The sequence below is a fragment of the Myxocyprinus asiaticus genome, chromosome 12, assembly GCF_019703515.2.
Source record: "Myxocyprinus asiaticus isolate MX2 ecotype Aquarium Trade chromosome 12, UBuf_Myxa_2, whole genome shotgun sequence".
NCBI lineage: Eukaryota > Metazoa > Chordata > Actinopteri > Cypriniformes > Catostomidae > Myxocyprinus > Myxocyprinus asiaticus.
This window is the reverse complement of record NC_059355.1, coordinates 27,577,498-27,603,512: the sequence shown is the minus strand read 5'-3', so window position 1 is coordinate 27,603,512 and position 26,015 is coordinate 27,577,498. Positions and strand designations below refer to the sequence as shown.

General features: G+C 38.3%; 1 protein-coding gene across 2 annotated transcripts in view; it reads right to left on the bottom strand.

Annotated features, from left to right (window-relative positions):
* LOC127449393 (protein WWC3-like) overlaps positions 1–26,015 on the bottom strand; it is a 103,125-nt gene that overhangs the window by 5,647 nt on the left and 71,463 nt on the right. The window contains exons 7-21 of one of the 2 annotated variants that reach the window (XM_051712783.1): positions 25,734–25,865; positions 25,499–25,572; positions 22,110–22,358; positions 19,128–19,217; positions 16,932–17,482; positions 16,706–16,826; positions 14,593–14,673; positions 14,422–14,508; positions 14,121–14,316; positions 5,632–5,808; positions 4,725–4,825; positions 4,452–4,599; positions 4,087–4,251; positions 3,741–3,833; positions 772–1,008 (exon numbers count right to left, since the gene is read on the bottom strand). In XM_051712783.1, the coding sequence (XP_051568743.1) occupies positions 772–1,008; positions 3,741–3,833; positions 4,087–4,251; positions 4,452–4,599; positions 4,725–4,825; positions 5,632–5,808; positions 14,121–14,316; positions 14,422–14,508; positions 14,593–14,673; positions 16,706–16,826; positions 16,932–17,482; positions 19,128–19,217; positions 22,110–22,358; positions 25,499–25,572; positions 25,734–25,865 (2,502 nt within the window). The remainder of the gene's footprint in view (positions 1–771; positions 1,009–3,740; positions 3,834–4,086; positions 4,252–4,451; positions 4,600–4,724; positions 4,826–5,631; positions 5,809–14,120; positions 14,317–14,421; positions 14,509–14,592; positions 14,674–16,705; positions 16,827–16,931; positions 17,483–19,127; positions 19,218–22,109; positions 22,359–25,498; positions 25,573–25,733; positions 25,866–26,015) is intronic. The other variant, XM_051712784.1, reaches the window with a different exon arrangement.

Genomic DNA, 26,015 nt, shown 5'->3' with positions numbered 1-26,015 from the left:
ACTCTCCCTTTAACTTGATGGTAACACCACTTGACATTTTTTAAGTCATTAAACATTTTTTTGTAGAAAATGCTATAAATGTTTTTCAAATATGCATGAAACCAACATGAACACAAAGATAATATTTCAATGAACTTAACACGTGTTTTAAGCTATATTTTTAAAAAGATTTAAAATTTGTATCATTTCAGACAAAGTTGTTTGTCAATGACCATTAAAAAAAAATACAACACTCCAAAAAATCACTCCAAAAGCTACATCCATTAAATTTTTCATATACTAATACATACAGAAAATGGCAAAAGGAATGCAAAACTGTTGTATTACACAGTGTCCTAACTAAGCATGATGCAAAACATTCCAGTAACAAGCAATCTGTCTGTCTACACAGAACACTAAACCGTCAGGTAGCCCTGTCCACTATGAATTCTTATTGGTCCAATAAGTCCAAATCACTTTCCTCATGACTATACTTGTACATTAAACACAAGATATTTTCTGACTTGCAGTGATTATGCTGCTTGAATCACTGCAAATCAGAAGAAATTTGATGTCAAAATATACAGTTTTGAGGAGTGGGATTTTGGACCAATGAGAGGTCCCAGTGAACGGAATTACCTGGCAGAAAAAGAAATTCAAGTGACTGACGCCATGTCAAGTTCGAGGCTAGTTAGGAAAAATAATTCTCATTAACAAGGACGATACACCTTTAATTGGTTGTCACTATCACGTCTGATTAATACACAGTGCTTGAGTGAAAATGGGCAGTACCTGTCTCTGGGCCTCTCGGAGCAGATTTCGGAAACCCTCATCCCGTAGGGCCCAATGAGGGAGGTCTGCGGGTCCGCGGGGGCCTTGCATGGGTTCCTCCAGCCGCAGTTTGAGCTCCCGCAGTGCCGCCAGCTCCTCGCTCAGCTGTCTCTGTCGTGTACGGCAGGCCTGGAGGTCCAGCTCCAGGTCCAGAGAGGTACGCGTAGGCTGCTCAGCCAGCGACGAGCGGTGAGACTGCTGAAGTCACAGCAAATACACAGACATGCATAAGTACACTTCCAGAGCACAAGATAATATTCAGAAAACTCAAGGTGTAATAAGAGGTGGTGGGTACTTATATTTCAAAGTATCACATTATTTGATTGCTATTAATCAAGACTGTAAAATATCACAGTTTTGTATTGCAATACACTAAACAAACCTAGCTATTGATATAATATTGTAATTGCCCGGTCTTTTAGGATAACCACCTGTATGTGCAATATGTCCAAGAGACCGTTCATACAGGACGCGTTACTACATTCAAAAACAGCTAGACAAAGTTCAATGGTATGCAACATATGTAGGTATCTCAAAACCCTAGAACTCTTCAACCTGGCAAAGTGTTTTAAAAATGTGATGCTCAGAGCACAAATGCAAAAAAATACAGCGAGATGTGTTGCAACAAAACCAATGAAGTCATACAGTGGCATGCAAAAGTTTGGGCACCCCTGATCAAATTTCTGTTGCTGTGAATAGCTAAGCGAGCAAAAGATGGCCTGATTTCCAAAAGGCTTAAAGTTAAAGATGACACATTTCTTTAATATTTTAAGCAATTTAACTTTTTTATATTCATCTTTTACGGTTTCAAAATAACAAAAAAGGAAAAGGGCCCGAAGCAAAAGTTTGGGCACCCTGCATGTTCAGTACTTAGTAACACCCCCTGGCAAGTATCACTGCTTGTAAAAGCTTTTTGTAGCCAGCTAAGTGTCTTTCAGTTTTTGTTTGGGAGATTTTCGCCCATACTTCCTTGCAAAAGGCTTCTAGTTCTGTTTGATTCTTGGGCCGTCTTGCATGCACTGCTCTTTTGAGGTCTATCCACAGATTTTCGATGATGTTTAGGTCGGGGGACTGTGAGGGCCATGGCAAAACCTTCAGTTGCGCCTCTTGAGGTAGTCCATTGTGGATTTTGAGGTGTGTTTAGGATCATTATCCTGTTGTAGAAGCAATCCTCTTTTCATCTTCAGCTTTTTTACAGATGGTGTGATGTTTGCTTCCAGAATTTGCTGGTATTTAATCCATTCTTTCCTCTACCAGTGAAATGTTCCCCTGTGCCACTGGCATCAGCACAAGCCTGAAGCATGATCGATCCACCCCTGTGCTTAAAAGTTGGAGAGGTGTTCTTTTCATGAAATTCTGCACCCTTTTTCTCCAAACATACCTTTGCTCATTGCGGCCAAAAAGTTATATTTTAACTTCATCAGTCTGCAGGACTTATTTCCAAAATGCATCAGGCTTGTTTAGATGTTCATTTGCGAACTTCTGATGCTGAAATTTGTGGTGAGAATGCAGGAAAGGTTTTCTTCCATGAAGGTCATATTTGTGCAGGTGTCGCTGCACAGTAGAACAGTGCACCACTACTCCAGAGTCTGCTAAACCTTCCTTAAGGTCTTTTGCAGTCAAACAGGGGTTTTGGTTTGCCTTTCTAGCAATCCTACGAGGAGTTCTCTCTGAAAGTTTTCTTGGTCTTCCAGACTTCAACTTAATTACATTACGAACTGAGGAAACGGCTACCTGAAAACACTTTGCTATCTTCTTATAGACTTCTCCTGCTTTGTGGGCATCAATTATTTTAATTTTCAGAGTGCTAGGCAGCTGCTTAGAGGAGCCCATGGCTGCTGATTGTTGGGACAAGATTTGAGGAATCAGAGTATGTATAAAGCTTTGAAATTTGCATCACCTGGCCTTTCCAAATGATGACTGTGAACAAGCCATAGCCCTAACAAGCTAATTAGGGTCTGAGAACTTGATAATAGTTATCTGAGAGCTCAAATCTCTTGGGGTGCACAAACTTTTGCATGGTGCTCCTTTCCTTTTTTTCACTCTAAAATTTTACTAAATAAAAATAATACACTATTATTGTTTAAAATGTTGAAAAGAATGTTTCATCTTTAACTTTATGCCTTTTGGAGATCAGTTCATCTTCTACTTACTTAACTATTTACAGCAACAGAAATTTTGACCAGGGGTGCCCAAACTTTTGCATGCCACTGTACATCAAAAAACAAAAAAATGGATGAGTGAATGGCTAAAGGGTTAGTTCACCCAAAAAGTGAAAATTCTCTCATCATTTACTCACCATCATGCCATCCCAGATGTGTATGACTTTATTTCTTCTGCAGAACTCAAACGAAGACTTTTAGAAGAATGTCTCAGCTCTGTAGGTCCATACAATGCAAGTGAATGGGCGCCAACATTTTGAAGCTCGAAAATCCACTTAAGGGCAACATAAAAGTACTCCAGTCGACTCTGGTGGTTAATTCCATGTCTTCTGAAGCGATATGATAGGTGTGGGTGAGAAACAGATCAATTTTAAGTCCTTTTTCCTTCACTTTCACTTTATCCTTCTGTTTTTGGTGATTCACATTCTTCGTGCATATCGCCCTCTACTGGGCAGGGAGGTGAATTTATGATTAAAAAATGACTTAAATATTGATCAGTTTCTCACACACACCTATCATATCATGTCTGAACACATAGATTTATCCACTGGAGTTGTATGGATTACTTTTTGTATGGATGCTCCCTTTATTTTGGAGTGTCAACATTTTGGCACCCATTCAAGTGTATTGTGAGGACCTACAGAGCCGAGATATTCTTCTAGAAAGAAAGTCATTCACATCTGGAATGCCAGGAGGGTGAGTAAATCATAAGAGTATTAAATTTTTCGGTGAACTATCCCTTTAATAAGGCAGCTTTTGCATTCTAACCTGTTTATATCGCAGAGTTCTTCGCTCCAGAGTGTTTCTGATAAAGGGAGATTTCTTTGGTAGAGTAGAGCTATCACTGTCACTTCGGTACAACTGTCAAAGACAAAAAGGGAGGTTGAGAGAGCAAGAGAAAAAAAGAGAGAGATATAACACCAGGTAACAATACATTCAGGAGCATTTGGACTTGTTTATTTGTTTTTTTGAGTAATTTCAACACTCATTTCAGTGGCTTCATCAGTTGTAGGATGTTATCAATAACCCAGCATTTACAGTAAATGAGACACACCACAATGTAAACCCAGCAACATCCCCAGAGAGTGTACAATGTCTGTGTGTTTCTGCTTACCCTACAGACATACTGACTGCGAGCACCAGGTGAGAACGTCTGAGATCTCACTATTGTGCTACTGCGCATAAACGGCGAGCTGTGACCCCAGCGGCCCGCCCTCTCCTTCGGCCGCATCCTCATTGGCTCTGGGAACACACCTTCTGTGTTGGTCGCCTTGTCCACCTGAAAAACACAATCATAAATGTAAGGAATCTACTCTTTAGTTCACTGCTGAACTTCCACAGAGCAAAACCTTTTTACTTTAATACTATTAAAGAATTAAGAGGGTTTACAATTTTAAAAATAATAATAATAATAATAAAATGTATAATAGTAAGTGGAGACTTTTTGCAGTTATTACAACTTAAAAACATTTACAATACCTTTATAATTGGATTTCTCTCTGTGGGCTGGAGACAGCGCCTCCCAGAAGCCAAGCAGATGCCTTCAGCACACAAACCCTCAGGACAGGGAGTGACAAACGCTGTACTGTTACTGCAGCCACTGTCTACTGACTCAGCCTGCCAACTCCTACATCACACAGAGCAGTTAGACCAGAGAAACTGTTTCAAGGATTATTTGAGCCTTGTACTTATGCAGTCACATTTATAAGCTGGACGTTGTTTGGTCTGAAGAGAGAAAGAAAGTGTGTAGACCTCTCAGAAACGGCTTCCCCTTGTTCCTCCTTCCTTTCCAGCTCCTCTTCACTCCTCTGTAACTCTTTCTTCATCTCCTCCAAATGAGTCACCACTGACACCTACACAAAAAATGGGCAGTAGACATTATTTTTTCAAGATCTGATGCATCATTACATTAATTACAAGGGCTGTCAATCGGTTAAAACATTTTAATCAAATGAATTACAGTACATGATATGCTGATTAATCACACTAAAATAGCAAATGAACATACAGCGTCAATGCTTTTAAGACATAACTTCATTCTGGAAGATGACTAAAACATTGAATAGACAATACAGAATCAATTGATGCTCATTTTGATTGAACAAAATCCTATCAATGGCCTACAGTCCACTGAATTCACTTCTGTTTTTAAGATGATGCGTCAAGTTAAAAGTGCAAAACTTTGTTTTGCACCGTCTGGCAGTTTCTGAATGCAAAAACGTTTCCAGGCATGTTGTCTGTTGTAGCTTTGCAAATAGGTTCTACTTCAAGCTTGAAATGCTCTGATCACAGGAAAATGTCATACTCCAGAAATTACATACAGGTCGGAGGGCATGATTAAATGTATACATCTTTATTGCATTATTTTTATAATGAGTTGTACTAAATTAACGTTAAATTGACAGCCCTAATAATTATAATAATTTTTGTAATGAAACTTCTTTTTTCTTTTTCTTTTTTTTTTTTTTAAAGATACAATCCCAAAAAATACAACAAATAAAATCCCTTGCTTTCAATGTATAACTTGGAATCTCTTTGCATTTATTTAAAGCAAAAATGCAGCAAAGGGTCAGCAGGGGCAGTGAAAGTTATTACTAGTTATTAGAGAGAGAGATCTATTGGCAGAAGAATAGCATCCAGAGTCGGGTTCAAACATCACCTCAACCCTGTCCTGCCCTTCCTCTTTCTCTTCCTCTTCATCCATGATGCGGCTGGGCAGACTGAGGCTGCTGTGTTCGGGCCTGTGGTTCTCTGTGCTGTGTATCTGCACTCTGTGCCACTGGAAGAGCATTTCTGTGCTGCCTGTGCAGTCCGCCAGCGAGACCTGAGTAGAGCCCTGAACCGCAAACAGCCATTGGTCAGTTTAACATATTATATCACAGACACAAGACTGAAACATACAGTATGAACACTAAGGCAGAAAACTTTTTAGCACAAGCTTTCAATGATTAATAAACAGTGGGGTCCAAATGTCAGAGATCACTCGTGAAAATGCTTCTATTTCGCATTCTTTTCCAAATGAATTCCTATTTGTCATTACAAATTATATTATTAACAGAATAATTTTTTTTTGTCAATTTAATTAAGTTTAATTGAACAATTTATAAAATTGTAAGAATTTCTTAGTATTTATTCAGAACTGGTATGTCCCCATTTTTCTTTAATGACAGCCTGTATTTGACTCCACAAGTCAAAAGACAAAAAAACCTGTTGATTCATGTTATCCCAGCATGATTTAATGGAATATTCCGGGTTCAATACAAGTTAAGCTCAATCAACAGCACTTGTGGCATAATGTTGGATTACCACAAACATTTATTTCAACTCGTCCCTCCTTTTCTTAAAATAAACAAATAAATAAATAAAAGCAAAAATGGAGGTTACAGTGAAAGTGAATGTGGCCAGTTTTTGGAGGGTTTAAAGGCAGAAATGTGAAGATTATAATTTTATAAAAGCACTTACATTAATTATTATGTTAAAACTTGTGTATTATTTGAGCTGTAAAGTTGTTTAAATTGTCATTTTAACAGTCATTTTAAGGTTTTAGGGTTTATTGACATTACAGTGCTGTGAAAATTTGCCCCCATCCTGATTTCTTCTGTTTTTGTGTATACTAAATTGCTTCAAAAATTCAAACGTAACATAAAACAAAGACAATCTGAGTAAACACAGTTAAATACAGTTTTTAAATGATAATGTTATTTATTGAGGCAAAAAAAGTTGTCCAATACCAACTGGGCCTGTTTGAAAAAGTATTTGCCCCTTAGTTACTAAATCCCCAAATCTATGAAACTGCATTCATAATGGGGTTCAGCTGGACAAGACACAGCCAGGCCTGATTACTGCCAGCCCTGATCAATCAAATCAACACCTACAGTGCATCCGGAAAGTATTCACAGCGCTTCACTTTTTCCACATTTTGTTATGTTACAGCCTTATTCCAAAATGGAATTCATTATTTTCCTCACAATTCTACAAACAATACCCCATAATGACAACATGAAAGAAGTTTGTTTGAAATCTTTGCACATTTATTAAATTAAAAAAAAAAAAAAAAAAAAAAAAATCACATGTACATAAGTATTCACAGCCTTTGCTCAATACTTTGTTGAAGCACTTTTGGCACCAATTACAGCCTCAAGTCTTTTTGAGTATGATGCTACAAGCTTGGCACACATATTTTTGGGCAGTTTCTCCCATTCTTCTTTGCAGGACCTCTCAAGCTCCATCAGGTTGGATGGGGAGCGTCGGTGCACAGCCATTTTCAGATCTCTCCAGAGATGTTCAATCGGGTTGAAGTCTGGGCTCTGGCTGGGCATTCACAGAGTTGTCCTGTAGCCACTCCTTTGTTATCTTGGCTGTGTGCATAGGGTCGTTGTCCTGTTGGAAGATGAACCTTCGTCCTAGTCTGAGGTCCAGAGCGCTCTGGAGCAGGTTTTCATCAAGGATGTCTCTGTACATTGCTGCATTCATCTTTCCCTCGATCCTGACTTGTCTCCCAGTTCCTGCCGCTGAAAAACATCCCCACAGCATGATGCTGCCACCACCATGCTTCACTGTAGGGATGGTATTGGCCAGGTGATGAGCGGTGCCTGGTTTCCTCCAGACATGACGCTTGCCATTCAGGCCAAAGGGTTCAATCTTTGTTTCTCATGAGAGTCCTTCAGGTGCCTTTTGGCAAAATCCAGGTGGGCTGTCATGTGCCTTTTACTGAGGAGTGGCTTCCGTCTGGCCACTCTACCATACAGGCCTGATTGGTGGAGTGCTGCAGAGAAGGTTGTTCTTCTGGAAGTTTCTCCTCTCTCCACAGAGAAATGCTGGAGCTCTGTCAGAGTGACCTTCGGGTTCTTGGTCACCTCCCCGACTAAGGCCCTTCTCCCAGATCGCTCAGTTTGGCCAGGCAGCCAGCTCTAGGAAGAGTCCTGGTGGTTCCAAACTTCTTCCATTTACGGATGATGGAGGCCACTGTGCTCATTGGGACCTTCAATGCTGCAGAACATTTTCTGTACCCTTCCCCAGATCTGTGCCTCGATACAATCCTGTCTCGGAGGTCTACAGACAATTCCTTGGACTTCATGGCTTGGTTTGTGCTCTGACATGCACTGCTAACTGTGGGACCTTATATAGACAGGTGTGTGCCTTTCGAAATCATGTCCAGTCAACTGAATTTACCACAGGTGGACTCCAATCAAGTTGTAGAAACATCTCAAGGATGATCAGTGGAAACAGGATGCACCTGAGCTCAATTTTGAGTGTCATGGCAAAGGCTGTGAATACTTGTGTATATGTGATTTTTTTTTTTCTCGTTTTTTTATTTTTAATAAATTTGCAAAGATTTCAAACAAACTTCTTTCATGTTGTCATTATGGGGTATTGTTTGTAGAATTTTGAGGAAAATAATTAATTTAATCCATTTTGGAATAAGGCTGTAACATAACAAAATGTGGAAAAAGTGAAGCGCTGTGAATACTTTCCAGATACACTGTAAATAGAACTTTTTCAACAACATGAAGTTGGCTTAAAGGTCTCTTTCAGTAGCACACTATGCCAAGGTCGAAAGGAATTCCAGAAATTATGAGAAAAAAGGTGATTGAAATACATCAGTCTGAAGGGTTACAAAGCTATTTCGAAGACTCTGTGACTCCAAAGAACCACAGTGAGAGCCATTATCTCCAAATGAAGAAAACTTGGCACAGTAGTGAATTTTTTCAGGAGTGGCCGACTTTCCAAAATTCCACCAAGAACACAGCGACGACTCATCCAGGAAGTCACATAAAAGCCAAGGACAACAACCAAGGAACTGCAGGCCTCTCTCGCATCAATAAAGGTCACCGTTCATGACTCCACTATCAGAAAAACACTGGCCAAAAATGCCATCCATGGAAGAGTGGCAGGTGAAAATCACTGCTAATCCAGAAGAACTATAATGCTTGTCTGAATTTTTTCAAAACACACTTTGATGGTCCTCAAACCTGGGAGAATGTTCTGTGGACTGATGAGTCGAAAGTAGAACTGTTTGGAAGACAGGGGTCCCGTTACATCTGGCATAAATCAAACTAAGAAATTCCACAAAAAGAACATCATACCTACGGTCAAGCATGGTAGTAGTAGTGTGATGGTGTGGGGATGCTTTGCTGCTTTAGGGACAGGGCGACTTGCAATAATTGAGGGAAAAATTAATTCTGTTCTCTACCAGAAAATCCTGTAGTAAAACATCCGGTCATCAGTCCGTGAGTTGAAGCTCAAATGCAACTGGATTATGCAGCAAGACAATGATCCAAAGCATAGGAGTAAGTCCATGTCTGAATGGCTCAAAAGAAGCTAAATTGAAGTTTTGGAGTGGCCTAGTCAAAGTCCTGACTTGAACCCGATTGAGATGCTGTGGCAGGACCTTAAATGGGCAGCTCATGGTCGAAAACCCTCCAATGTGGCTGAACTAAAGCAGTTCTGCAAAGAAGAATGGGGCAAAATTCCACCACAGCGTTGTGAATGACTGATCTCCAGTTAAAAGAAGCGTTTGGTTGCAGCTGTTGCTGCTAAAGGTGGCACAACCAGCTATTAAGTTTAAGGGGGCAGTTTGTTTTTCACATGGGTGATTTACACTGATCAGCCACAACATTAAAACCACTGACAGGTGAAGTGAATAACGTTTATTATCTCGTTACAATGGCACCTGTCAAGGGGTGGGATGTATTAGGCAGCAAGTGAACAGTCAATTCTTGAATTTCATGTGTTGGAAGCAGGAAAAATGGGCAAGCGTAAGGATCTGAGCGACTTTGACAAGGGCCAAATTGTGATGGTAAGACGACTGGGTCAGAGCATCTCCAAAACGGCAGGTCTTGTGGGGTGTTCCCGGTATGCAGTGGTTAGTACCTAACAAAAGTGGTCCAAGGAAGGACAATCGGTGAACCGGCAACAGGGTCATGGGCACCCAAGGCTCACTGATGCGTGCGGGGAGCGAAGACTATCCCGTCTGGTCCGATCCCACAGAAAAGCTACTGTGGCACAAATTGCTGAAAAACATAATGCTGGCCATGATAGAAAGGTGTCATCGCAGCTTACTTCATATGGGGCTGTGTATGGAGCAATGGAAGAAGGTGGCCTGGTCTGATAAATCACGTTTTCTTTTAGATCATGTGGACGGCCGGGTGCGTGTGCATCGTTTACCTGGGGAAGAGAATGCAGCAGGATGCACTATGGGAAGAAGGCATGCCAGCGGAGGCAGTGTGATGCTCTGGGCAATGTTCTGCTGCTAACGTCTTGGTGCCAGATACCACAGGACAACTTCCATGCCTCGATGGGTCAAAGCTGTTTTGGCGGCACGAGGGGGACCTACAGGCAAGTGTTTTTAATGTTGTGGCTGATCGGTGTAGGTGTTGGATAACTTTTTTGCTTCAATAAAAAAAAAAAAAAAAAAGTGATTTTATCACACTAAAACCATTTTAACACAGATATTGTTTATGTCTTGTGGCTATACTTTTGAAACAGTATAGTTAAAATGTAAAAAAATTGGCCCCCATTCACTTCCATTGTAAGTGCCTCACTGGAACCCAGATTTCTGCTTTTTATTTATTTTATTTTTTTTTAAAGGAGGAACGAGTCAAAATGAATTTCTGTGGTAATCAAAATTATGCCACAAATGCTGTCAATTGAGCCTAACTTGTATTGAATCCGGAATATTCCTTTCCGGAATATTCCTTTCAGAATGTTCTAAAAAGCATCTTCTGTGCTTCTATGAAAGTGCACTAATCTGACCTTTTGTACAAAGTATGAAATTAAATATTTTCCACTGGGACGTGAACTTGAATTTGAGGACTTGAATTTGAACATGTTTACTTGAACTTGAATATGCAGTTTGAACTTGAATTACATCATACTTGAAATTCAAATGTATGTCGCATGAATTCAGATTGTTAAATTTAGATAAAATTTTTTAATACATTGATTCAGGTTTTATATTCAGATTCGGGTAAATTTGATGAAGACATCCGGGGTACTCAGAAAGAGCAATCGAGCATGAATGTAATCAAACTCCTCCTTGACCAATCACAACGTAGCTCACAGTTCACATTTAGAAGAGGAAGGGTCCACTGTGAAATAGTGGGATCATGGCTGAATGAGAGCCACCACCTTTCTCTAGCGTAAGTTACTTGTTCTGCCCTGATGCAAACTCCAGACTTAATTAGTGTGATTGGTAAACAGGCTGTTAAATGCATTACATAAATGTTTATCAGTCATCTGATATCTGATGTGTTTACTTTTCGTTATCAGATCAACGTTTGCCACCAGTGTTGTAACTACAAGGCAGTTAGCTTTTCTTTGCTGCGATTGTTTATTTTTATTAATGCCCTACATAACACCCAGGGGATACATTAATCTTTGCTGGCCGACCTTCCAATCCAGACCTGACTTATGTGAACGTTAACTTTGCAGTTGCTACGATTTGGACACCTGCACTCAAGGCACGTCCAACTTACCATCTAAACTTGAAAAATGAAATAAAGGTAGAGTAGACTATCTAGCAAATATGACATTACACAGAAGGTGGTTGGCTAGTGAAACAGCAAACATTAGCTAATTGCTTTTGGAGCCTGTGGCAAATATTGATCTGATAAACATTTATCTAATGCATCAAACAGCTTGTTTACCAATCACACTAATTACCTCTGGAGTTTGCATCAGGGCAGAACAAGTAACTTCCTCTTCCAAATGTGAACTGTGAGCTACGTTGTTATTGGTCAAGAAGGAGTTTGATTGCTCTTTCTGAGTATTTTTCAAATTTACCCGAATCTGAATATAAAACTTAATCAGTGTATTAAAAAATTGAATCTGAATTCATTCCACACACATTTGAAATTCAAGTTAGATGTAATTCAAGTTCAAAACTGCTAATTCAATTTCAAGTAAATATGTTCAAAATCAAGTCCATTAATTCAAGTTCAAGTCCTAATGGCACATATTTCTTTCCATACAAAGGAGTTAACATGGTCAATGTCACAAATGTGCTTAGTGACAGATTTGATAAATGACCTAGAAATAGTACAGAATCTCTCAGAATTTCTTCTTCGTTTTACGTCATAACATTTCTTTGTTTCAAAATGTGTAAAATCCTAAAACTTTTGAATCCCTTATTTTTATATGGTCTAAGACTTTTGGACTTAGCTGTATGTTATTTTGTCCAAACCTCACAAACATTGTTGCCAATTCTGCTTATTATAAGTGACTTTGGGCTTGCACTTAATACAATAAAGTATGACCCATCACTAATAGCAGCTGTCTATGGCAAGCTGATCATTCGCAGGATATAAATTGTTGATATCAACAATTAAATTTTCACTAGTTAAAAATGCTCATTCTTGATATCAGGAATGTAATTACTAATAGTGATTTTTTTTTAATATATCATTAACTACATTTGCACAAGTAAAAAAGTTAATTCTTGATCAAAAAAATTACATCACTCGCAGAAATACACATTCTTGATAACTCAAATTAAATTTCAGCTAGTAAAAACGGTAATTCTTGATAAATATAACTGCATTTTCACAAGTAGAATTTCACAATGATCGGTCACCCACTTCTATTCGAAACTAAATTACAGATATCTTCAATTAGTTTCTTACTAGTTGAAATTCCAATTTCACATATTAGCAAAGCACTCCTAACCAGTAAAAATGACAATTTTTTATATCAATTGTTACATGGTTACTTTCTTGATTTCAAAAATTCATTACAACTAGTGAAAATGCTCTTTTATGATCTAAGTAATTTTGTTTTCACTAGTGAACATGCTAATTTCTGACATCTGTAATGAGATTTTTACTAGAAAGAAAGCCTTTCTAGATATCCTTAATTACTCTCAAATTTGTTGATATCTGAGTATCCATTTCCAGATATCTGAAATACCGAAAACTTTTCACTAGATTTTCACTAGATTTAATTTTTTTTTTTTATATCAGGAATGGATATTTGATATCAAGAATTAACATTTTTAATAGAGCAAATTTAATTACTGATATAAAAAATGTGCACTTTCACTAGTAGTTATTCCATTCCTGATATCAAGAATTAGCATTTCAACTGGTAGTAAAAACGTTATTGCCGCACTCTACATCAGTCGTGTCAATCATATGGCTAGTGAAAGAGTCCAAACCAGGTCCAAACTGACACACGGTCTCATGCATATGTGCATATTCATGCTTCACACCATAAACTGGATCAGTGAGTCACAGTGTCACAAGGCAACCCACAATGACAACATGAAGCAAGAAAAAATAGGAGGTAAAAATAAGGTACTCCATTGTTTCCAAATCAGCACTGGATGATTATCTGATATGATACTGTTGGAGTTTGACTGATAGACCTGTTAATGATCCATATAATTTATTTTTATTTAGGCCTTACTTTGTGTTAATGTTTGCTTAGATTACCCATCCTCTTCTGGCTCTACAGCATGAACATATGCCAATATTACTTATCTATGGTATGTGTAATACAAATCATGTATTCATTAAATTAAGTGAATTCATTTTTCAATATGACAGTCAGGCAGCGTTTACATCTTTAAAGATAATTATTAAATATCTATAGATTAAGAGTCTTAGTAGTCCATCCAAAAATTCATGGTTTGATGCAGGCAGGGGTCAGTGAGGTGTATTTTGCTGCTGGGCTACATAGCAACTGGGCAATTATCAAGCCATTTTTTATTTTTAGTTTTTGGGTTAAAAAGTGAGCACAATAAAACCACACTGGCATCCATTCAGGGAACTTTTCTCAGGACAGGTAATGTCAGGTAAGTCAAAAGTTTTTTGAATTATGCATTTGATCAATTAATAGACTGAAAAAATGGTTTGAAATTTTGTTGGCTCATGATTTTTTTCTTCATACTGTAAATGTTATGCTTTTTTATTTTGCTGGATTGTGTTGATAATTTACCACCTACCCTGCGCAATAGTCACTGGAGTCTGGCAACTAGCCCCATTGTCCCCTATGAAATCCTAAAAAAATGATCCCGGGCACCGCTGAAAAACTAAGGGTCGCTTATTCTGGCCTAGTTTTTCCAGCCCAAATTATTGCTTATTTCTCTTGAAAAATCTGGTAACACTGCTGACAAAGATACGAAGTATATGATGTGCTCAAGTGTCTTACCAGCAGCTCCTCTTGACCAAGGGTCCCCACGACACAGAGGTTTAGCTGTAAGGCATGGGCCCCAGGGCCTCCAGCACTCAGGGGGATCCGGAAGCCCTCATTAAAGCTGAGCAGGGATTGAGGCTCCTGGGCCTTACAGCAGTAGTAGGTGCAGGGCCGACTAGGGTCCCCCGGGAGAACATTAACCTTCACAAATCTGAGACAATAAAGACAATTAAATAAAGCTATGGCCATTTCTGTAGGGCACATCACTCTTAGAGAGGAGGATGAGTATGTTTACGAATATGATTGGATTACTTACACTTTGCATCCATCTCTCACAATGGGCTTGTTTAAATTTCTCATCTGAAGAACATGCAGCAGCAAAAACATGCCATTTGTATCATATCTGCAAAATGAATGAATGAATGCATGAATGAATGAATATTGTTAACATATAACTCATAATCAGGACGGTGAGTGTGGCACTTACAGAAGGCCAAGCTGAATCTGAACTGGCTCTAAGACTGTGACATCTTGAGCAAAAGTGATTTCCTCCGATTCCTCTGTCCTACTGAAAAGAGACATTTATAAATAATTACAACATCTGCAGCAAGATAACAGACTTTTAGTAATTATGGCCTCACAACAGAAAATCTGCAGAGAGTGGACCAGGATTTAACTGACAGAAGAGATAAACAACACAATCTTTATAACACATCCAATTTTCATTGTAATGTACAGATGACCACTGGCAATATTCAGTAATCAAAAGACATAGGGGGGAAATTCACAAAGAATGAATTGTGCCCGGTAAAAGCGCTGTTTATTTGCACGTATTGTACTTGCCTAACTCACTAAAGGAATTATGGAGATCAGGCATCATGCAAGTGTGGGAACAAAAAATGCTGCTGAATGCTATTTGCACACGCAATTCCAATCTTGCTGGATGATTCGGAGCGCAATCTAGTGGAGGATGCAGCAGACCACCATCACCTTACACACTTTGGCAGGACTGAACAGCATCACTCTAGTACTGTGATCCTAAATCATCTTTTTAACATGTCGAATGTGCACTTGAAAACACTGTGCAGAGGTAACACCCCCCCCCCCCCCCCCCAAAAAAATAATCAAAACAAGCAAGTACAACCACCCCCCAAATAATCAAAACAAGCAAGTAAACCCACCCCCCCCCACCCCCAATATTTATACCATGATCAATGGAAACATGTAGATGCTTTATGCTGCAACCCCCCAATATTCAAGCCAAATCTACGCCCTTGATTGCACCTGCTTAAACTAGATTGCAGGTGGTTAGTGAATAAGACTTGCAAAAAAAAGTGTTACATACATGTTATGATCATCTCACTGTGACACATTGGATCTATACAAAATCTAGTGGAATGCCTCCAGTCTAAATGGGCATCTGCCACCTATGGCAGCATCATAACTGATATGGAACCTCATAAGTGACTGATTTGAAACGCTCTCCATTGGCAGGAACTTCGTGTGCCACACAAATAGCACCCTGCAAAAGCAGCGCACTGGAGACTAGACTCACAACTGATTTTAATACAGATGATGTGAGAGGAACACCGCAATACTCTAATGAGCACAAATATACATAGCACACACACACATTTTGGGTAAAATAGTCAGTTTTTTTAATCAATACTATATTTATTGACACTTTTCCAAACTGATTAAATTATAAGTATATTTATAATATGATACATACGATGCTGCCTTTGAATTTGGCAAAAATTAGGTATTTTAAGAGGCAGCATAATTACGTTTTGGAACAGCCTTCGCATCAGGAGCGCGCCTATGTTACCTTAAAGAAATAGTTCACCCAAAAGTGAAAATTCTCTCATCATTTACTCACCCTCCTGCCATCCCAGATGTGTATTACTTTCTTTCTTCTGCAGAACACAAATTAAGATTTTTAAAAGAATAATTTAATAAACAGCTCTGGAGGCCAGAACTTTGAAGCTCCAAAAATCACATAAAAGTAATCCATCCGACTTCAGTGGTTAAATCCATGTCTTCTGAAGTTATATGATAGGTGTGGGTGAGAAACAGATTAATATTTATGTCCTTATAAATCTCCACCTTTTACCAGCCCCAGCCAGTAGTTGGCAATATGCATGAAGAATGCGAATCACCAAAAAACTAAAGAAAAATTTTGAAATTAAAGTGAAAGTGGAGATTAATGGTAAAAAAAAATAAAATAAATAAATAAATGTTGATCTTTTTCTCACCCACACCTATTATATCACTTCTGAAGACATGAATTTAACCACTGGAGTCTTAAGGATTAACTTTATGCTGCCTTTATGTGCTTTCAGGAGCTTTAAAATTTTGATCACCATTCACTTGCATTGTATGGACATACAGAGCTGATATATTCTTCTAAAAATCTTTGTTTGTGTTCAGCCGAAGAAAGAAAGTCATACAAATCTGGAATGGCATGAGGGTGAGTAAATGATGAAAGAATTTTCATTTTTGGGTGAATTATTTCTTTAAAAAGAGGCAGCTCACTGTGTTAAAAACAGGTCTTTTGTTTGTGTTTGGGTGTAGATCTTTAGAGGAGAATCTTTTCTAACCTTCTGCTCCAAGCTTCAAACACCCCACTGTCTGTTGCCAAAACATCTTCATTGACTCCAGCAGACACTCGTCTTGCCCTTCTGCTGGTCCTACTCACACTCTTACAGCGCAGAGTCACTCCTATTTTTAAGTCACATTTACAAACACAATACAACACACCAAGATAAGTACTTTTGCAATGGAAAGTTAAAATTCCCATTGCAATCTCCATGAGACATTCATCACCTGTGGAGCTGTGTGTGCCCTGGAGCCCTCCATCTCGATGGCTCTTTCCTTCCAGGAGGTATGCAGTGGCTGGGCCTCCCATTTCCCCTTCCCCAGGAAGAGTTGACTGCTGCTGGGCTTGGGTCTGACACCGCAGCCCTTCCATCAACAACCCCCTGCCGGCCACCTCCATGTACTCCTCAGTCATCTGAGCCAGAAGGCAATCTGGGGGGGCCGAGTGGTAGGGGGTGTCCATGGGGGAGCTGGGAGGTGAAAGAGAGGACAGCGAGGACCGAGAGGATAGAGAGGTGAGAGACTGAGGTGTGTCATGGGAGCGTTTTGGGCCAAAGGCTGAACCGTCCCTGCTGTGGGTCTCCAATGGGAGAAGGTATCGGAAAGAAGGGTCCGGAACATCAGAGCCGCCCTCTGGACGCTCATACTGGGGCAGGCCGTAGATGTCGGTAAAGCTGACAGAACTGAGAGAACCACGGCTGGAAGCTAAAGAGCCACGACTGGAGGCTAAAGAGCCACGGCTACTGCTGGACGACACAGTCAGATTACTGGCTGATAGGCTGCACAAAGAGAAAGATGAAGAGAGAAGATGGTTCAGAAGTTTCCGTTTGGGACGATGTGGTTGTGCATCCCATTTTTACAAGATCATCTTGTGGGAGCGAAAATGTTTTGACTTCTGAGTATATGGCAAAAATGTATATATTATAGATGTCAAAAGTAATGGTACTTCTGTACCAGTATTGCTAAGTGGATACTAAAATAAAATGCAACAATACCAGTCATTATACAGTACTGGTAGCACAGAGTACTCAAGGGCATACTGATGGGCGACTGCTTTCGAATGCTCTTCATTATCCTTACAATTTACTCTTTATCCTTACCGTTTAAATTGAATAATTTATTCAACTACACAATTTTTGGCATTTGTACAAACAGTATATGGTATTATGTTGTAAAAATCACTCAAACAACAGTATTGGCAAGACAAGAGAAAAATACACGCTGCTCTTAATTTATTTCTTTGTTATTAGAGACTACTTATTTTAATAATTACTTAAAAACTTGAAGCAATGTTTAATTATGGTAGAAATACTTGTAGCCTACATGTAATGTTATTTAATTTGAATATTTATCTTATTAACCCTTTAACCTAATACCATACCCTGTACCTCATCCATTTTTTGGAGTTATGCCCACACCTCTTTAGTATTCCTCAATCTTTCTCTTATGAATAATGTAACACAAAAAAAAAAAAAAAAAAAAAAAAGTGTATAAGGCCATTAGAGACCCTAGGAATGTAAAAGTGTTTTTTTTTTTTTTTTGCACCTCCATAAATTATATTTTTATGATTATTTCCTATCTATATAAGTTTACGATCACAGGATATCTATTTCATATGATGTAGACATCCTGAACAGATATCCAAGAAATTAGTATTATATTCATACAAATTACTTCCATATCACATTGATTTTCTGAGCAACGGTGGTGAATTATCAGTATCCCATATGCGTGTACACACACATAATATACAGTACATGCTATTTCTTACTAAAGGTGGTGCTGTTGTTTCAGTGATTGACTTGATTTACATTTGACATTGCTATTTGATGAAGAAACAACATGAAAGTAAACTATAGTAAATACAACCCATGAACAGTATGACATGACTTGTCATTTGGGTGTACTACTGAAATTATGTTAGTTGTGCATCTGTTCAGACTCAAGTACCTGAGAAAATACTTGTGTAGCTTGTGTAGCATATGTGTATCTTCTTCCAGTTGTGTCTCATGACATTTCAGTTGGAAAGTAATGAATCCTGTTCTAGATTTGTCCTGATTTGTTGCATTATCTCTTTAATATACAGTATATCAAAATATATTTTATTTTATTATTTTCTAATTCTCTTGAAAATATTTGGAACATTTTACACTATCTAGGCATTTTGTGGATCCATTTGTGATAGATATACATGCCAGGTCTCTAAAGATCCAAATATGTAAGAGTGTTTGGTGAAATTCCCATGCATTTAAGGGTTAAACAAAAGGAGTGTGCTGAATTAGGATTATACATTTTTTAGTTGTAGGATTCAAAATTGGTATGCTATTGACATTTTGGAATTGTGACATCCCTAGTGTGTTATAAGCTTTTAAGTGTGCAAGCAGTGTGTGTGTGTGTGTGTGTGTGTGTGTGTGTGTGATGTACCTCTTCAACTGAGAGTGTAGATAGGTGGTGATACGGGTGGCCTCCTCTAGTTGTCTCATAAGTACATTCCTTTTCTCTTGCTGTAATATCCTACACAACACATACACACATAATATGACAAATTTTACAGATTTGCCACATTGAGTATCAGTCCATTTTGTCTAAATATTTGATGTCTGTTCATCTCACTAAATCAAAGTCCATTCTCTAGAGGTCTTGGAAAGGCCATTTTATTTTTCTCTGCTTCTTCCACACAATTTCCCAGACTTGAGAACACAAATGCGATGCCAACTGTTCAACAATTTATTCAACTGTTAATTGCACACAACTGGAAATTATTTTTGGGTAATGATGTCAGCACAATGATGCCTGCAGAAGTGTTGTAGTATTTATGTTCTTTTATGTCATTGAAGTGAAAATTTGTTATCTATTATTTTATGGCTCCTAATGACACTTTTCAATAACTCCACACTTAAGGGCAAGAAAAGAAAAAAAAAACATGCAGGCAAAGTATGGAAGCTAATATGTATATTGACGGAATTTGAAATACACTGGCGGCGAAAAGTTTGGAATAATGTACAGATTTTGCTGTTTTGGAAGGAAATTGGTACTTTAATTCACCTAAGTGGCATTCAACTGATCACAAAGTATAGTCAGGACATTACTGATGTAAAAAACAGCACCATCACTATTTGAAAAAAGTCATTTTTGATCAAATCTAGACAGGCCCCATTTCCAACAGCCATCACTCCAACACCTTATCCTTGAGTAATCATGCTAAATTGCTCATTTGGTACTAGAAAATCACCTGCCATTATATCAAACACAGTTGAAAGCTATTTGGTTCGTTAAATGAAGCTTAACATTGTGTTTGTTTTTGAGTTGCCACAGTATGCAATAGACTGGCATGTCTTAAGGTCAATATTAGGTCAAAAATGGCAAAAAAGAAACAGCTTTCTCTAGAAACTCGTCAGTCAGTCATTGTTTTGAGGAAGATTTCATGCAAAGGTGTACACTACAGTCTTCAAAGACAATGGTCAACTGGCTCTAACAAGGAAAGAAAGACGTGGAAGGCCAGATGTACAACTAAACAAGAGGAAAAGTACATCAGAGTCTCTAGTTTGAGAAATAGACGCCTCACATGTCCTCAGCTGACAGCTTCATTGAATTCTACCCGCTTAACACCAGTTTCATGTACAACAGTAAAGAGAAGACTCAGGTGCAGGCCTTATAGGAAGAATTGCAAAGAAAAAGCCACTTTTGAAACAGATAAACAAAAGAAAAGGTTAGAGTGGGCAAAGAAACACAGACATTGGATGACAGATAACTGGAAAAGAGTGTTATGGATCTTAACCTCATTGAGTTTGTGGGATCAGCTAGACTGTAAGGTGCATGAGAAGCGCCCGACAAGACAGCCACATCTATGGCAAGTGCTACAGGAAGCGTGGGGTGAAATGTCACCCGAGTATCTGGACAAACTGACAGCTAGAATGCCAAGAATCTGCAAAGCTGTCATTGCTGCACGTGGAGGATTTTTTGATGAGAACTCTTTGAAGTAGTTTAAGAAGTTCTGAACATTTTTTTTCAAATTGTAATAGTAATTTTTCACATTATTAATGTCCTGACTATACATTGTGATCAGTTGAATGTCACTTTGGTGAATAAAATACCAATTTCTTTCCATAAGAGGAAAAATCTGTACATTATTCCAAACTTTTGGCCACCAGTGTACATAAATAAATAAATAAAAAATAAAGGGACCCCTATATGTCTCGGATATAAGGCTCTCATAATGAGGAGATCAGAACTGGCACAAACACATCTGCTTTGATCTATAGGGAAATGGGGGCACCATGATTTACTTCAGCAGGCATCTACAAAACATTCACGAAACTATTTTGTTGGCAAGATTTTCTGACATAAAGTACATGTTTTGGATGGAAGTATTTAAAGGAATAGTTCACCCAAAAATGAAAATTTGCTGATAATTTACTCACCCTCAGGCCATCCAAGATGTATCTGAGTTTCATTCTTCATCAAAACAGAATTTAAGACTTTTAGAATTTCATTTCAGGCCGCCTCCTCTAAACAATGCGAGTGAATGTACTCCATTTTTTGACGGTCCAAAATGCATATTTAGTGTGCATCAAAATAATCAACACGACTCCAGTCGACAAATAAAGTTCTTCTGAACGCAAACAATTGCTTATGTTTAGAAACAAAACGATACTTATATACTTTTTAACTACAAATGTTCGCTTCCGTACATCTCTGTGACGTGCGCTCATGGGAGGGATGACGTAAGCACGTTGGTAAGGTCACGTGTCACGTGGCGGAGTCAGGAAGCACGCCATTGTTTACTTTTTATTATTATTATTATTTGGAAAAAAAATTATTTTTATTTTTTTATATTGTTTTGGACTGTTTTGGTTTGTGAACGGCACAAGTTTCTCTTGTAAACAACGACGCGCTTTCTGACTCCTCCTCCACGTGACGCGTGACCTTACCAACAAGCTTACGTCATCCCTCTCATGAGCGCACGTCACAGAGATGTACAGAAGCGAACATTTGTAGTTAAAAAGTATATAAGTATTGTTTTGTTTCTAAAAATAAGCAATCGTTTGCGTTCAGAAGAACTTTATTTGTCGACTGAGGGTGAGTAAATTATCAGCAAATTTTCATTTTTGGGTGAACTATTTCTTTAATGTCTACGGGACTTGCTTTTCTTTATTGCCATGATAACGCAACTTTTTCTCCTAGTGGTAACCAGGTTTACTATGAGCTGCAGGTCTCAGATATGTTGACTTGCCTGCAAAATCCCTCAGAATTAAAAAAAAAAAAAAAAGTGGTTCTGTGCTTGGAGACTGACATGCATTTCACTGACATTACATTATGGATGACCCTTTTAACATCGATAAAATCATTGTAGTCCACAAAAATATTTGTGTATGAAGGAATACAGCTTTAAGTGTGAATGCAGACCTCTGATTGGCTCCCTGACTCTGGATGATCTGGGCTCTCTGCACCTCCTCCTCCAGCCTGTGTTTTTCCTCCTGCAGCTGGAGCAGAGTGTCTGGGGAGTGCTGCTGCTGGCTGAGCAGAGTGATCTCCTGCAGCAGCGCCTCCTTCTCTCGCAGGAGCTGCAGACAGTCCAAATCCCTGTCAGCTTCTGCACGCCCAGACCAGCTCTCACTGTCCAACTGAGCCAACTGATGCTGAATACTGGACATCCTGAAAGAGGAAGAGACAAATAGAGCTAATCTTAACATCTGTAAAGAAATACAAGCAGGGTCCAAAAATAACACTTGTCCAGAGCCAAAATAAACTTAAATTTGGCTTTGGCAAATAACAGGGTTCCCACACTTTTGACCATTGATTTTCCATAACTTTTCCATGACCTTTCCAGTCATTTATAATTACTGATGGAGAATTAAAAAAAATAAGTTGAATCATTAAGACCGATTTGTGAACCAGTTTGACCGATTTCTTGAAAAGAACCAAACTCAAAAGAATGATTCGCTCACATACTGAATAAAACTATGGCTTGCAGTCGAGTTTTACTCTACACAAGGGTCAGAAATTAAGGGGGGCTTATAGCAAAAAAGCCCCCCAAAGTGACAAAAATGCCCCAGGTTTCTGTTTTGTTTAAATTATAATATCTCAAATAATACTTAATATCCTACTCTTAAGCCTAGTTATACACTGGCGACCAAAAGTTTGGAATAATGTACAGATTTTGCTCTTATGGAAAGAAATTGGTACTTTTATTCACCAAAGTGACATTCAACTGATCACAATGTATGGTCAGGACATTAATAACGTCAAAAATTACTATTACAATTTGAAGAAAATGTTCAGAACTTCTTAAACTACTTCAAAGAGTTCTCATCAAAAAATCCTCCTAGTGCAGTAATGACAGCTTTGCAGATCCTTGGCATTCTAGCTGTCAGTTTGTCCAGATACTCAGGTGACATTTTACTCCACGTTTCCTGAAGCACTTGTCATAGATGTGGCTGTCTTGTCCGGCACTTTTCACGCACCTTACAGTCTATCTGATCACAAAAAAGCTCAATGGGGTTAAGATCCATAACACTCTTTTCCAATTATTTGTTGTCCAATGTCTGTGTTTCTTTGCCCACTCTAACATTTTCTTAATGTTTTTCTGTTTCAAAAGTGGCTTTTTCTTTGCAATTCTTCCTATAAGGCCTGCACCTGAGTCTTCTCTTTACTGTTGTACATGAAACTGGTGTTGAGCGGGTAGAATTCAATGAAGCTGTCAGCTGAGGACATGTGAGGCGTCTATTTCTCAAACTAGAGATGTACTTTTCCTCTTGTTTAGTTATAACTGGGCCTTCCTCATCTCTTTCTGTCCTTGTTAGAGCCAGTTGTCCTTTGTCTTTGAAGACTGTAGTGTACACCTTTGTATGAAATCTTCAGGTTTTTGGGCAATGTTAAGCATTGTATAGCCTTCATTCCTCAAAACAATGACTGACTGACGAGTTTCTAGAGAAAGCTGTTTCTTTTTTGCCATTTTTGACCTAATATTGACCTTAAGACAACCCAGTCTATTGCATACTGTGGCAACTCAAAAACAAACACAAAGACAATGTTAAGCTTCATTTAACGAACCAAATAGCTTTCAGCTGTGCTTGATATAATGGCAAGTGATTTTCTAGTACCAAATTAGCAATTTAGAATGATTACTCATATGATTACTCAAGGATAAGGTGTTGGAGTGATGGCTGCTGGAAATGGGGCCTGTCTAGATTTGATCAAAAATGACTTTTTTCAAATAGCGATTGTGCTGTTTTTTACATCAGAAATGTCCTGACTATACTTTGTGATCAGTTGAATGGCACTTTGGTGAACTAAAGTACCAATTTCCTTCCGAAACAGCAAAATCTGTACATTATTCCAAACTTTTGGCCGCCGGTGTACACATTGTCACATAAGATATGATTTGCTGTTGATTTAGCCTAATATGTATTCCCTATGTACTTATTCAGATTGAAAACTTATGTATGAATGAAATAAATTTATTAAATTGAAGTGTCTGAATGAATGTCACAGAATATTTTTGATATGTTTAGAAAAAAATGCCCTCATAAACATAAAAAATGCCCCTGAAATTAAATCCAGGGGGCGATTATTGCCCCTTTATGGAAAAGTTAATTTTTAACACCGCTCTATACAAAAGGTACTGTATCTCTAGCTGATTAATTATTTTAGAGCAGAGAACTGATCTAGAATAAAGAATTAATGTATATTTACTGTAGAAATTTCACTGACTTTTCCATGACAAATATTGAAGGAAAAAACTAAATTCCATTTTTAATACAGTAAAGAAAAATAAGGTGCTATTTAGGGACACAAACTGGGTGCAACCCTTCATTTAAAAACTGAAATGCTATAAAAAGAATAAATAAGATTATCGAATAAAAAGAAAAATCGTGTGCTCGGCATGTAATATTGTTTGTGTATGTGTGTTGTGTTCAAAAGGCTGCCATAAAACATGAATGCAATAACAGACACTGCAGCTTTATGTTTTAGGTGAAATATCTGTGTTTATGAGTTTCAGAGTTCAGACATCATGACTCAGTCAGAGAGCATGCAAGTCTCCACAGGTTTCTCCTCTCTCTCTCTCTCTGATGTCATTGCTGGTGCTTTGTGGCTAGCTCTATCGCCATGGAAACGTGCATCTTGTAAAGAGGTCTGCATGGAGTTATAACACAGGAGCCAACTGCCACAGCAGCCATACTGTACCTCCTAAAAATACAGAGGAGCTTCCAAATGCAATGTAGGCCACATTAATGCACCACTCCAACTACTTTTAATACAAGTTATTACAAGGTAAATTCAACCACAAGTCTCAGGAAGCACAGCAGGGCTGAATATAAATTTCACTTTGTCAACTTCTGTTGTCAAAATATCCTTAAAATCATATAGTTTAATAACAATCAGTTGCCTTTAACCAATTATACTTTACTTTCCCATTATAAGAAGTAATCCATAAAATCATTATTAGAAAAAACGTATTATATTACTTATTAGTGGTGCATGCAAAGGTTTGCTAAATTATCAGATTTTGATACTGCAGATGAAAATGGGTGGGGGAAAATATCCCATAGACCTGAATTGAAAAGGGGCCTCATACATACAGTATATAAGGACCAGTACAGAATACAGGTGTGGGGTGGTCTCGTTTAACCTGGGCCAGAACTTGTATTAGTATTAGTATTAACTAGTATTGTGGAGGCATGTTTTGTACCAGCAAGCACCACTTATTTTCTTCCATTACTATTTTACTACTGCTATATTACTGTCTTTTGTCTTAAATATGGATACAATCCATTTTTTGTGAATGTACTTACTTTTTCTTAGCCTCTTCATACTGCCAACTGAGTTTGACTCTGTCTGCTAACAGTGATGGCTCCTGGGTACCAAACTGTAAGAGAGAAATAACTATCATACATTATCGAGTATAGACGATTATGATTAAATATCTGTAAGACGTATCTCTGCGATGACACAAAAGAAAATTATGTAAACCTTAGTGATGGAATTACACAGAATTTGCTTATAGGACATAGAAGAATGCTGGCAAACCTCTCCCATCAGATCAGTCTGACAGCCAGTGTCTGTGTATTGTTGCACACTACAGGAGTCACCCAGGGTTTCTGCAGTGTTGGCCACCTCATTAATGGAGTCACAGAAGTTCAACGTCAGCTTGGCCAGGCTCTGCGGTAAATGCACAACATAAGAAGCAACAAAAAAAACAATTAAACTTGGTTATCTCCATAACAAAAGCAGTTCTCTTTTGAGTTTACTTTTGACCACAAGATGGCAGCACCTCAATCATTCGACATTTGAAGGGAAGCTGAAGGCATT